The sequence below is a fragment of the Nicotiana attenuata genome, unplaced genomic scaffold (assembly GCF_001879085.1).
Source record: "Nicotiana attenuata strain UT unplaced genomic scaffold, NIATTr2, whole genome shotgun sequence".
NCBI classification, from domain to species: Eukaryota; Viridiplantae; Streptophyta; class Magnoliopsida; order Solanales; family Solanaceae; genus Nicotiana; species Nicotiana attenuata.
The window spans coordinates 236524-248952 of record NW_017671369.1 but is presented as its reverse complement, the minus strand read 5'-3'; the positions used below and the strand labels follow the sequence as shown (position 1 = coordinate 248952).

Here is a 12429-nt window from a genome sequence, read left to right as displayed (position 1 = left end):
GAATTTTATATTTTTCTGATTTTATAAAATGCTAAAACAAAACAAAGACCAAATTAAACTATTTAACTCCTAAAATTATTTAAAATTTTATTTAAAGATAAATGCAACAATTAACAATTGAAAGTGCAAAGAAACTATTTTTTTTACAATTTTCTTTAAATTTGTTCTAAAACTAATTAATACCTAATTAATACTAAAATTGTGAAATTAAATCCCTAAATGCAAGTGCATATTTTCGTATTTTCATATGAATAAAAATGCAACCAATTAACACAAAAATTTAACAAAAATTATAAAGAAATCAATTATTCGAAACTTTTGGAAATAATTTGCTTAGGGCAAAAATCACGTGCTCACAATAAAGTGTTACTAAATATAGGTAGACTACAATAGGATGTTTGATTCATTCTACTAAATAAATGTTGAAATAAATTATAATTGAGGTCTGAAATTACATTGCAAAACTTGCCCTTGTATCCCACCCTTGACACTATGAGGAGCAATATTGTCATTTAAGGACCTACTATGGTCGATAAACAGTCTCAAATCTCATATCAACAAGACCACCTCTCTGTGGCATCAGATAACACTGAGAATACGGTGTATATCACTAGGGACCCTTATTTAAGTACCAAACACCTGATTAGTCAATCAATAGTAGACATGATTCTAATTTGAGTACTAAACAAGCCATAAATTATCTCTACTGATTAAAATAATACGAAATTTGATCTCCCAAAAAGATGCGATACAACAATACTTGTTCAAACAGGCAACTTCTCACAACAATTACCATTTACTAAAGCCTTATAAGTAATATCTGCCAAGCCCCTTTTTCCCAGTGAAATAAGGAACACAATCAAGTTCATCATCGAAATACAAGTAACAAATTCATCCCAAATATCCTCAACGTCATGTGCTGCAGCCCACAAGTAACAGGCCTTTCTGAAAGTGTACTCTTCTTTAGTTCTTTTTTTCTTGGTTAGTTTCTGAAATTTAGGAAATGAAATATGCCTCTAGTGCACATCCTATCAATTAGATGCCTTGTGTCACCACTACAAAAATGCATTTTCACACTCAGGTCCGCGTACACACTACTCTCCCCATGTTGTTGTGCAATCAGAGCTCCACCAGTGATCCAAAAGTTAACTCATGCAATGCAGCAAATTTCTTTACAGATCTCATACGAAAATATGGTCCTTATTGTACTGCGAAGAAATAGTATCTATGTGCTTAGCAGGTAGAGAAGACATGAAAAGAAAAGATATTTCATTAGGAAGAAAAAAAACACAAGCAGTCCCAACTCTGGTTGTAATGTTTTTAATCAATAATCATCCCCATCACAGACCCACTTCACTAAATCAAAGCTCTATGTGCAATAAGTAAAGTTTCTTTCACTTCACAGCTCATTCTGCCAATTTTTAATAGATAAAAGTTAGAGTCATACAAAAGAAGAGCCAATACGAATATAGTTGTAACACTACATAGTCCCACATCGGTAAAACACAAGAGGGGTGCTGGGTATATAAGTTAACAAGCCTTAGACCATGGTGACACATTTTAAACCCGTGAGGGCCTAGGCCCAGAGCGGACACTATCACTAGCGGGTTGGGTTGTTACAGATGGTATCAGAGCCACTCTTGTATCAGCCTTGCCGATGGTGAGTCAGAGTTCAACTAAGTTTAGGCAAATCCCGGTTAGGCGGGGCAAACCTCGGCAAAACACAAGAGAGATGTTGGTTATATAAATTAACAAGTCTTAGACCCTAGCGACGCATTTTAAACCCGTGAGGGCCTAGGCCCAGAGCGGACAATATCACTAGCGAGTTGGGTTGTTACAATAGTGAAAGCGCAGAGTTTTGCATGACTGCTCAAGCAGTAATAGTAATGATCAAGGTGGTATACTGAGGTTATAAATGCATTCCAATAAAAATAATACAATTGTATCAGCATTCAATCAACAAGATGCTCCTCATTATTGCAAAATATAGCATCTGAAAAATTAAGAGAACATTCTCTAGATTGCATGCAGGGAAAAAGCAGCTTCCAAATCTACAATCACCAGTGGAACACATAAAGTGTGACGGAAAAAGAAAAGGAAAGATGCATCTAAACTAGCATCGGTAACCAAACTGGCAGCACAATGATGCAAAATGATTCCATTATGAACCTGGAAATCAATCTTTTCTATTCTGCTCTAGATTGACCAGCACGGGAAGAAAGGATGATGCCGACAATCAGTCCGTACAAAGCCAATGCCTCAGCAAAGATGAGAATCAGGATCATACCGACAAATAGTTTTGGTTGTTGTGCATTTGCTCTGGGAAAATAAGATAATGTTAGGATGCAGAACTGAGTGATAAAAAAAAAAAGAGCAGCCCGGTGTACTAAGCTTCCACTGTACAGAACCAAGAGATATTGAATACAAATTTGTATACAAGGAAACTTAAGAAGATAATGCAAAACTTTAGATAAACCAACGAGAGGGACTAGATCTAACAATCAAATAAAAGGTCCCCTCCTGCTAAGAACATATATAAAGCAGCAAGAAGGAAACTACAAAGGATTTTATTTCAGAATGATACTAAACAGTATAGAGGTGGATATTTCTCAACTTCCTAAACACTTTTTTAGATTAACCTTCATAAACATGACAATAAAGTTTGCTATGCCACAACTGATTTGGTTGTACACTTCTTTCATGATAACAGTCCTATTTATACTTTGGTTTCACATCAAGGATGAAAACTGCAGCTTTCTGTCTCCTTATTAAAATAACTATACTAGTTTTAGAAAATAATGGGAACAAAAACCTCTGCATATCATTAATGGAAAGACATCAGTATATGTGGAAAAAACAGAGTGAACTAGAAGTATCTGCCTAAGGAAAGGGCAATAGAATATTAGGTTTTGTTATTCTGCTAAAAATGTGTATAAAGCAATAAAAGCATCCTCCACTTAGTATCAGTTAATGACTTGCTTTTTGGCATGCCAAAGTGTGACAGATTACAGTCAATTTTATCTCAAATAGTTGGTTCTTTTTATGCTAATGTTAGGATTTCTCACCTCAAAATTTGACATATCCAAGTAACATGGTTTATCCTTCTAATCTCTGATCTCTACCACAGACATTAGCATTAGGTAGCAGTTTGATAGATCCAGTTTATTCAGTAAACAATTACCACTTGAAAAAAAGAGAAAAAAATTCAGAGAGCACAAAACTCTTTGCTTGAAATGGAAGTTCCAACAAAATTCTTTGGTGCAATAATTTTTAAAGGACAGCGATTATTATTGAATTTTTTTAGAAGGTACTATTATTTTTTTTTGATTTGCACCGGGTGTCCGAGTCTCTTAGAGCCCCGACTAATCCCGGAGGTGCACAGGCCCTCGGCAAGGAGTTTCCCGCAAGTGCACCATGGTTAATTCAGGTTTTACCCAGTCCGATGGCCCTCAGAAATTGTTTGCACCCAGTGGGTTTCGAACTTGAGACCTTGAAAGGGAGCAAACCCCAAGGCTCAAGTCAATTGCCACCAGGCCAACCCCTGAGGGTTTGTAGAAGGTACTATTATTACTAATTTACTATTGATTACACTCAACATTTTCACAAGCGACAAGCCCAAAAATCAACATGACTTTAAGAGCTTTTAGTGAAGTGAGAAGGAAAGGGGATCGTTTACTCCTTTGAAGTAAAGCACATAATTTATAAAAATTACAAATATTACCTAAAACATGTTCTGCTGGCGCTTTACATGGAACCTAAATTAGCAATCTTGAGTGATGATCAACAGCCCTAATGCTTGGTGTCGATGAGGTCCTTATTTGAGAGAAAATAGTGTACTGCCTTTGACATATGGATAGTAAGAAAAGAGATTGATGTTTCCCCAGTGGCACTATCTAGTTTTAGTCGACACAAATTGCCTTAGTTTTTTGGATGATAAAGCATTTATACAATCTTTGCAATAAGTTTTTTTGTTTCTTTTTTAAGAAAACAAAAGAGATACAGCTCTTTCGGAACAAATACTCTCTTTCACCAAACAATGAGGATAAAACAGATAACATTCAAAGTTCAAAGCTTTAGAAGAAACCAAGCACTTAAGAAGCAATAACATTAACAACAAATAGAATCTAATGCAACAGGTTAAACACCTCATCCCACTAACAAGGTCAATTCACTAGAGAATCAAATAAGATGCCATTCATGTAAGTTTTGCAATTCTTACAAGACATTGGATGGGACAAATCCAGTTATTAAGAAAATACCTAAAGCGATTCATTTCAGTTAGGACGCAAAAACTACTTTACTATAATTTTCACAAAATACATTAGGAAAACATTGATTTTCAAGCCATTCAGGTGCAAAAGAAGTAATTTTTTCTAATTAAGTTGTCTACAAAAGAACGAGGAGACTGAGAAATTACCTAACACCAGCATCGCCAACAATTCCAATAGCCATTCCAGCGGAAAGGCCAGCGAGACCACAAGCCAAACCAGAAGAAAGATGCGCATATCCATCAAAAAGGTAATACGATTTGGTCTTAGGGTTAATTCCGGTACTGATAATGACCGCAATAATCAAACCATAAATACCTAACACTCCAGCCATAACAACCGGCACAATTGACTTCATCACAAGCTCTGGCCTCATTACTCCCATCGACGCTACTCCCACACCGCTTTTCGCCGTTCCATAAGCAGCTCCCATACCTACAAGGATATTGATCGTATTATATTAGTTCCGATTCATTGAATCGAATAATTGATGCAAATTTTTTTTATGGAGCTTACAGGAGAAAACGAGCGCTGCAGCTGCTCCAAGGAAACCGAAGAAGGGCGCAGTTTCATCGCCGCTGAAAGTTGATGACATTTTTTCAGTTTATCAGAGATTTCACCGGTGACCGATCGGTATTTTGAAGACAACTTTTCTGATCGGCGAGAGATATTTACTTGTATGTCCTTGTATTTGTCCTTGGCTCCGGTTTCGTTTCTTGTCTGGCTCAGTTGCACTGTCGCTCTCAAGCACACGTTGGACACGTTGTGCGAGAAACTTCTTTGCAGCTGCCACAGTATGGGCTCTATGTTCATGGGCCTGATCTATCGGATTTCTATTCTTCATTGGGCTCCAAAGATATCCTAAGAGCCCGTTTGGACATAAAAAAAAAAGGGAAATTTTCGTTCCTATACCATATAGGAAATTATGTTACGAAAAATGTCCATAATTTGCAAATTACCTGCCCTGCTAACAGATTTCCTACAAAATATAAACAACTCATTAAAAACAGAATCCTGTTAGCTGTACAATTCTATTAATAGGCGCGCGAATGTTGGGATATTAAAGATTCTTCCAAATTTTATCAAACGCAAATCTCGCTATTAAATTTCGCCCGTTTCTCTCCAAAATTCACTACTCTGTTTTTACGACAATACTCTGTTTCACTGGATTTTCTGATTTCACAAATCAAAAGCGACTAAATTAGCTACAATTCTTCTGTAACAAGCGCAATTATGTCGAAAATCCCAATTATGCTTCAACTGAATGGGAATTGGGATAGCTATGGGAGATATAGAGATTTTTCAGTCGATGGAATTGTAGTCGGCGAGGATGCGAGTTATAGCCTATTGAATTCTACAATAGCGGAGCATCTAATGATAGATACATCCGGAAAAATAATAGAAATCAAATACATTGTCAACGAAAATTGTCCTCCAATGGAAATTAGGAACGATATGGGTGTTCGTGTATACATGGAGACGAAAAAGGAAAACAAAAGCCTAGGAACATATCCGCTATGTATAACAGTGCGTGATTTCAATTTGGAATTGAGTATCACCAATTCTAACACAGTTGCAGGTTTGTTCTGTTACATTACTATCGAGTTTTGGTTGTATATTACTTATCTACAAATTATCTACAATATCTCTACAAAAAACTACATGTCAAAGTCTCTCTCTCTCTCTCTCTCTCTCTCTCTCTCTATATATATATATATATATATATATATATATATATATATATATATATATATATATATATATATATATATATATTAGTGTTGAATTTCATTCTATCTACAATATTTTTACAATAAAATCACATATCATTTGTAGCTCAATATGAAATACAGAATTTCAATATTTCTACAAATTAACTACAAAATATCTACAAAAAAATAGTTCATAACAGTATTTAGCTTTATTTTATTGCAGGTTCATCTGGAACACTGAAGTTAATTGATATTCCAGCATCTCCGGCGATAGTGAAATATGAAAGTATAATAATAACAGAAAGTACACCAAGTGTTACTGAAGTAGGCCAAGTATACCAAGACAAGCAGACAATTGCAAGTGCAATGAAGTACTATTCTGTCATGAAGAAGTTCCAATTTAGGGTGAAAAGATCTAGTGCTAGAAGGTAGGAACATATGAATGGTCAAAAATTTTTTATTTTTATTTTATACTCCCTCCGATTTATGTGAACCCATTTGACTGGGCACGGAGTTTAAGAAAAGAGAGAAGACTTTTGAACTTGTGGTATAAAATGAAGCACATATATTTTGTGTGGCTATAAATCATTGCATAAAGGTAAATTGTTTCCAAATAGGGAAAGAGGTCATTCTTTTTGGCACGGACTAAAAAGGAAATAGGTTCACATAAATTGAAACGGAGGGAGTAGTTCATTTGTAAATTTTTACTTCTTCAGGTTTTTTTGTGATATTATTTAACAAAATTGTAGATAGTTTGTAGTTGTTTTGTATATAAATTGTTGAATATGATCTTTTATGCTACAACAGTTTTTTTTAATCTACATTTTCTATACCAGTATTTAAATTATTTTTATTTTGTAGCTACTGGCTGGTATGTGTTGGTGAAAATTGTACATGGCACTTCAAGGCAACTAGCACAAATGATTCTGCAATGTTCAAGGTTAGAAAATTAAACAGCTTGCACACATGCTCTTTGATGGACAGTACATTCATACAGCGCAAACCTACTGCCATGTTAGTTGGTAGCATGGTTATTCCAAAATATGCTGATCCTAAGACAATTTACACACCAAAAGACATACAAACTGATATGTTGTCTGAACACGGCGTGAACTTAACATACATGCAAGCTTGGAGAGCAAAGGAAAAGGTTTTGGAGTTTTTGAGATATCATCGTGCTGACTCCTACATTAAATTGCCTAGTTATTTGTATATCCTGGAGAAGACTTATCCGGGGTCTGTAGTTAAATTGAAGAAGATGGACGATGACTGCTTCTTGTATGCATTTGTTGTGATTTTTACATCAATCAGTGGTTGGGAATATTGTAGGCCAGTTGTAGTAGTTGATGGGACCTTCTTAAAGTCAGTATACAGGGGAATAATGCTAACAGCTAGTACAATGGATGCAGCAGGTATTGTAGATTTATTGTAGATATATTGTAGCTTGTCTGTTTTTTGTATAACTTGTAAATTTATTGTAGATATATTGTTGAAAAGTTGTAGTTTGTATGTATATGTCTTCCTCTGCATTTTTCATGCAGCCAATTAATTTCTTTTTACCACATAATGTAGGTACCATATTACCATTGGCATATGCTGTTGTTGATTCAGAAAATGACGCATCATGGAAGTGATTTTTTGAGCAATTCAAACATGCGTATGGTGAAAAACCAAATATGTGTGTTGTTTCGGATCGGAATGAGAGTATCTTGAAGGCAACATCTATTGTTTATCCCGGCATGCCACATTATTCTTGCATGTGGCATATTTGGACAAATATAAGGGCAAAGTTCAAGAAGGTTCATCTAAAGTTAAGCGAATTGTACTTTGCCACGACACGATCATACACGCTTGATGAATTCAATGAAAGGATGTCAAAGATTGAAGAGATTGACCGCGTGTTAAAGCATACTTATACGATATTGGTTATCATAGATGGTCTCGAGTACATGCTACGGTGAACAGAACTTGGACTATGACATCACAGAGTCGTTGAATTCTGTAACAAAAGATGCAAGAGAGCTGCCGATAGTACCTTGGGTTTAAATACAACAAAGAGTTGGATGACAACAGAACATTGTCGCACAAGCTTAGAGTAAGATCTGACCATTTATTGCATCAAAATAAATTATTAAAAGACAATGTAGATAGTTTGTAGATATTTTGCAGATATTTTGTATTCTGATTGTATATGAATTTTTTTTGTTTGTAATGTAATTGTAGGTGAGGGATTCAACAGATTACATTGATACAATACTAGATGGTGTCAGGCGCTATATTGTTTGTCTTGAAAACAAGAGATGTAGTTGTGGGCAATTCCAGCTTGATGAACTTCCTTGTCCACATGCTTTGGCTGCTTTAAGGCACAGGGATGAGTCTTATGAATAATATTGTTCTCCTTATTACACAAGGGAGAGCCTATTGCGTACTTATGAAATACCAGTAAATCCCCTACCTGATGAAAGCAAATGGAATGTGCCACAACATATAACTGAAGAAGTTGTAAATCCACCTTCAGGTGGGAAAAGACAGCTAGAAAGACCTCAAAAACAAAGATACAAAACATATGATGAATTAAATTCAAAGAAGTACAAGGTTCCATGTGGCAACTACGGAGTAGAAGGGCATAACAAAAGATCTTGCAAGAATGCTCCCAAAAAAAAATTATGTAGTAAAATGAATTTTTCATAAAAATTGATGAGTTCAGGAGAATTATATTTGATGTGTAATAGTTGAGGCACCTTCAACTTTTAATGTAGTTAGTTTAAAATTATTTTGTTTAATTAGTATTCTGTATTGTGTTAATACTTTCATAGCTTGATTGGTTTGTGAATGATTTCTATATATATAATACACAATTATTTTATTATCTCTAGCATCCAACGATAGTTGTTAATGATCCTACAATTTATCTACAAAAAATTACAAAATAACTACATAATCTGGAGTTGACAGAGTAACTACATAATAATTAAGTTGAAAAGGAGTTAACCAGTAACAATAATTAGATCAAGTACTGTTTACTTTCAACAAGTGAATATAAAAACAACAGAATGTTTCCCCATTGTTCGAACTAGTATACTGGATAAAATAAAGAAAACAAAGGGTAAAATAATTGTAGCACAAATCTGCTACAATTAAACTTCAACAATCTTGTTCATAAACTTGTCTACTATCTTCCTACAAAACTAGCTGCAACTAAACAATTTAACTACATGTTCCATGTCACACCTCCTTTTTACACACCCCTGGAAGGGGTATTAGGGAGTATTTTCCAATTTAAAGTGACAATCGAAACGGGATTTATTTATTTATTCAGAGTCGCCACTTGGGATAATTAATGGTGTCCCAAGTCACCGGTTTTAAATCCCGAATCGAGGAAAGATTGACTCTGTTTTATAGTCCGCGAACACAGAAATCCGGGTAAGGAATTCTGTTAACCCGGGGAGAAGGTGTTAGGCATTCACAGGTTCCCTAGTTCTAGCACGGTTGCTCAACTATTATTATTGGCCTAATTATCTGATTTTAAAACACTTTTAAACCTACGTGCATTTTTAACTTTTATACCGCTTTTGTTTATTTAAGAAATTATTTCAAGGTTATTTAAAACATATCGCGAGCTGCACTACATGAAATGCACCCGTGGTTCACGACACGCTTTATTTAACCTCGTAAAGAGTTGAGATTGGGTCACATGAAATGCACACCCGAGTTTAATAAATAAAGGAAGTCAATTTAAATGGCGCGCCTAAAGCAACTACGAAATCTCAAATTAATAACAAGTTTTGCGAGGGCCATGGAAAGTTTGATAATGGCACACCTCGATTCTACAAGAGTTAAGATTAATTATCTGAGGGCCATGGGTTATCTAATTTTTGCTTATGGCACACCTCGAATCTAATTTTAAGGGATGTTTGAACTAATCTTCTGAGGGCCATAAATTATAACTTGCTTAATATGGCACGCCTCAAGTCTAATTTTAAAAGGGGCTAATTAATTAAAGAAGGCTTAAATGGATTTGGATTTATTTTTAGGCTAATGCTCAAACTCAACTTAATAATTAATAGGCTAGCGTTAAAAGAAACTAAGCATTTGGCTGAAAGGGCTTGGGCTGGCAGCTGGCCCAGCCTTCACGTGCTAGCTCTCGTGATTAAACACAAGAGAGAATTGGGCTCCGATGAAGCCTGGTCTGAGAAAGATTAACACACAAGAAAAAGGTACTTTGGCATAAATGGGCCAACGACAGCTGCCCAATTTGCACAACCTGAATGAGGTTGTTTGAAGACACTCTGAGGAAAAACGATGGTGGGCCATATGGCCAGGCCTTGACAAGGCCCATGTTAAACATGCACAACAAAATATTGAACTAATTTGAGACTCATATTACATAAACGACCATATTGCAATCTTCCAAAACAAGTGTATCAAATAAAATAATCACAGGGTTCTAAATGGTAAATATGCTTGCCAATCTTGACCAACCGTTCTAGTAAAGCATGCCATTAATCACAGAAAAAAGAATCGAATCCTGAGGTTTATTCAGCACTTAACATTATATCTACACTTGATACCATGCCTAATAACATAAAATGCGTACATCCTAATAGTCCTTTGAAAGGAATAGTCCCAAACAAATGCAAATACTAAGTAACAAGTTGCTTTAACATTTATGAGTAAACTAAAACAACTTACATATTCAAATCATCCATCTATGCTAAGCTAATATTGACAGACTTTGAGTGAGAAATAAACCAATCAACCTTCTTCAAAGAAATACTCAAACACTGAACATGAAACTAATTAAGCTCAACTCAACTAAAGAAATACAAAAGAAAGAGCTAATTACCATGGTTTTGTCTCAGACTTTCATACAATTTTAACATTTAAATACGAATCACTAGAGCAACTATTATTACAAACCTAATATATTTAAGAAAGAAGTAGGAAGAGAAATGGACAAGAAGCTAAATGAACCGAGCAAAATAGGAAAACCAAGCTTTAGGCAGATGACAACTTTCATTGAACTTCAACAAAAACAAATTTTTCATACAAAAGTCACATTCACAGCTTCATTTGCCACCCAGAGTTCAAAGAAATACCTGGAACAATAGGAAACAAACAGCAAAAACTTTCAGCAGAGGGATTAGAGTATCAGCAGCTTTTCAACAGAAGCTAATCAACAATTCTTAATCAGCTACCACCATTTTAAGCCCAGAAAACAATCAACAATTACTCTAACTTTGAAACCCCAAAAACTACGGAAAACAGCTTCAATGTAATAGTGTTTTGATGACTTGTTTTTGTATTTTTTTCTGATTTTTCAAACTTTCTCAGTGTTTGTATTATCTCAGCCGTTTCTAAATTGTATACTCTCTGAAATCTGACTTGAAAATGAAGAAACCTCCCTTTTATAGAGAAACTCTAGGGTAAGGCTGTAAGTGGGCCGGTCTTGGACCGGGACCGGACCGGGCCCGCGGTCCTAACGGGCTAAACGGTCCCGGCGGGCCGGTCCTGGTGGGCCGGTCCCTTAATGGGTAATAAGCCCGTGACGGGCCGGTCTTGTTCGTGTAGCCCACGAGACCGGGACCGCTAAGCCCGGGACCGGCAGGCGGTCCTGGGCCGGTTCAACCGGGCCTAGCGGTCCTAACGGGCTCCAACGGCTAATTTTTAAAAAAAAAAAATTTTTTTTTTTTTAAAAAATAGCCAACGGTCAGATTTTAAAATCTAGCCGTTGGCCTTTAATTTTCAACCGTTTGGAACTTTAAAAATAGCCATTTGGCCCCCAAACTTTATTTTAACCCCAAACTTTATATAATTACACTTTTCCCCAATTCTCAACTATAAATACCCCCTCATTCTTTCATTTTTACTCACCAATTCATCAATCTATCTCAATCTCTCTCAATCTATATCTAATTTCTCTTCTATAATTGCTTATTTTATTATTGCAATTTCGTGAAAAATTGTGAAGTTGGTGAATTGAAGTATTCAAGTCTTCAAGTCTTCAACGATTTTCAATTTTCAAGAAGTTGTTCGGCAATTCGGTAAACTCGTTCCAACTCTTAACTTTTAAGAATATATTTTTGTGTGTTTAGTTTGCATAATTGTAATTAATATGGCATTTTCTTTGAAAAAAATGTTTGGTGGTAAGGGAAAAGCTAAAATTGGTGAAAGTAGTCTCCAACCTACTACCCTTCCCCCGGCTCCCCGACCCAGACCTATTACCCGTCCTGCTGCTCCTATTATTCTTGATAGTGATAACCCTTGTTTTCAATTTTCCGATAGTGAATTTTGCCATAATGTTGCACAAGGTGAACATTAAATGAAGAAGTTATGAATGCTCTTTATCCTAAATCAAACTATCTTAGAAAATGATGAGGAAAATGAGGATGTAGATGAAACCCAACCGGATTTAGATGATTCACCTACTAGTCCTGTTAATAACCCAA

The 12429-nt window shown here is 35.5% G+C and overlaps 2 protein-coding genes across 2 annotated transcripts; one reads left to right on the top strand and one right to left on the bottom strand.

Annotated features, from left to right (window-relative positions):
* Positions 1 to 1898: 1898 nt before the first annotated feature.
* Positions 1899 to 5012, bottom strand: LOC109207847 (V-type proton ATPase 16 kDa proteolipid subunit). Its single transcript, XM_019370847.1, has 3 exons — positions 4785 to 5012; positions 4418 to 4703; positions 1899 to 2319 (listed from the first exon to the last, which is right to left on the bottom strand). Exons 1-3 carry the CDS (start codon positions 4861 to 4863, stop codon positions 2187 to 2189), a joined length of 498 nt encoding a protein of 165 aa, XP_019226392.1. The 5' UTR covers positions 4864 to 5012; the 3' UTR covers positions 1899 to 2186.
* Positions 5013 to 5723: 711 nt separating this feature from the next.
* LOC109207842 lies at positions 5724 to 7614 on the top strand. Its single transcript, XM_019370843.1, has 4 exons — positions 5724 to 5847; positions 6204 to 6408; positions 6842 to 7392; positions 7553 to 7614. Exons 1-4 carry the CDS (start codon positions 5724 to 5726, stop codon positions 7612 to 7614), a joined length of 942 nt encoding a protein of 313 aa, XP_019226388.1.
* The last annotated feature ends 4815 nt before the right edge of the window (positions 7615 to 12429 follow it).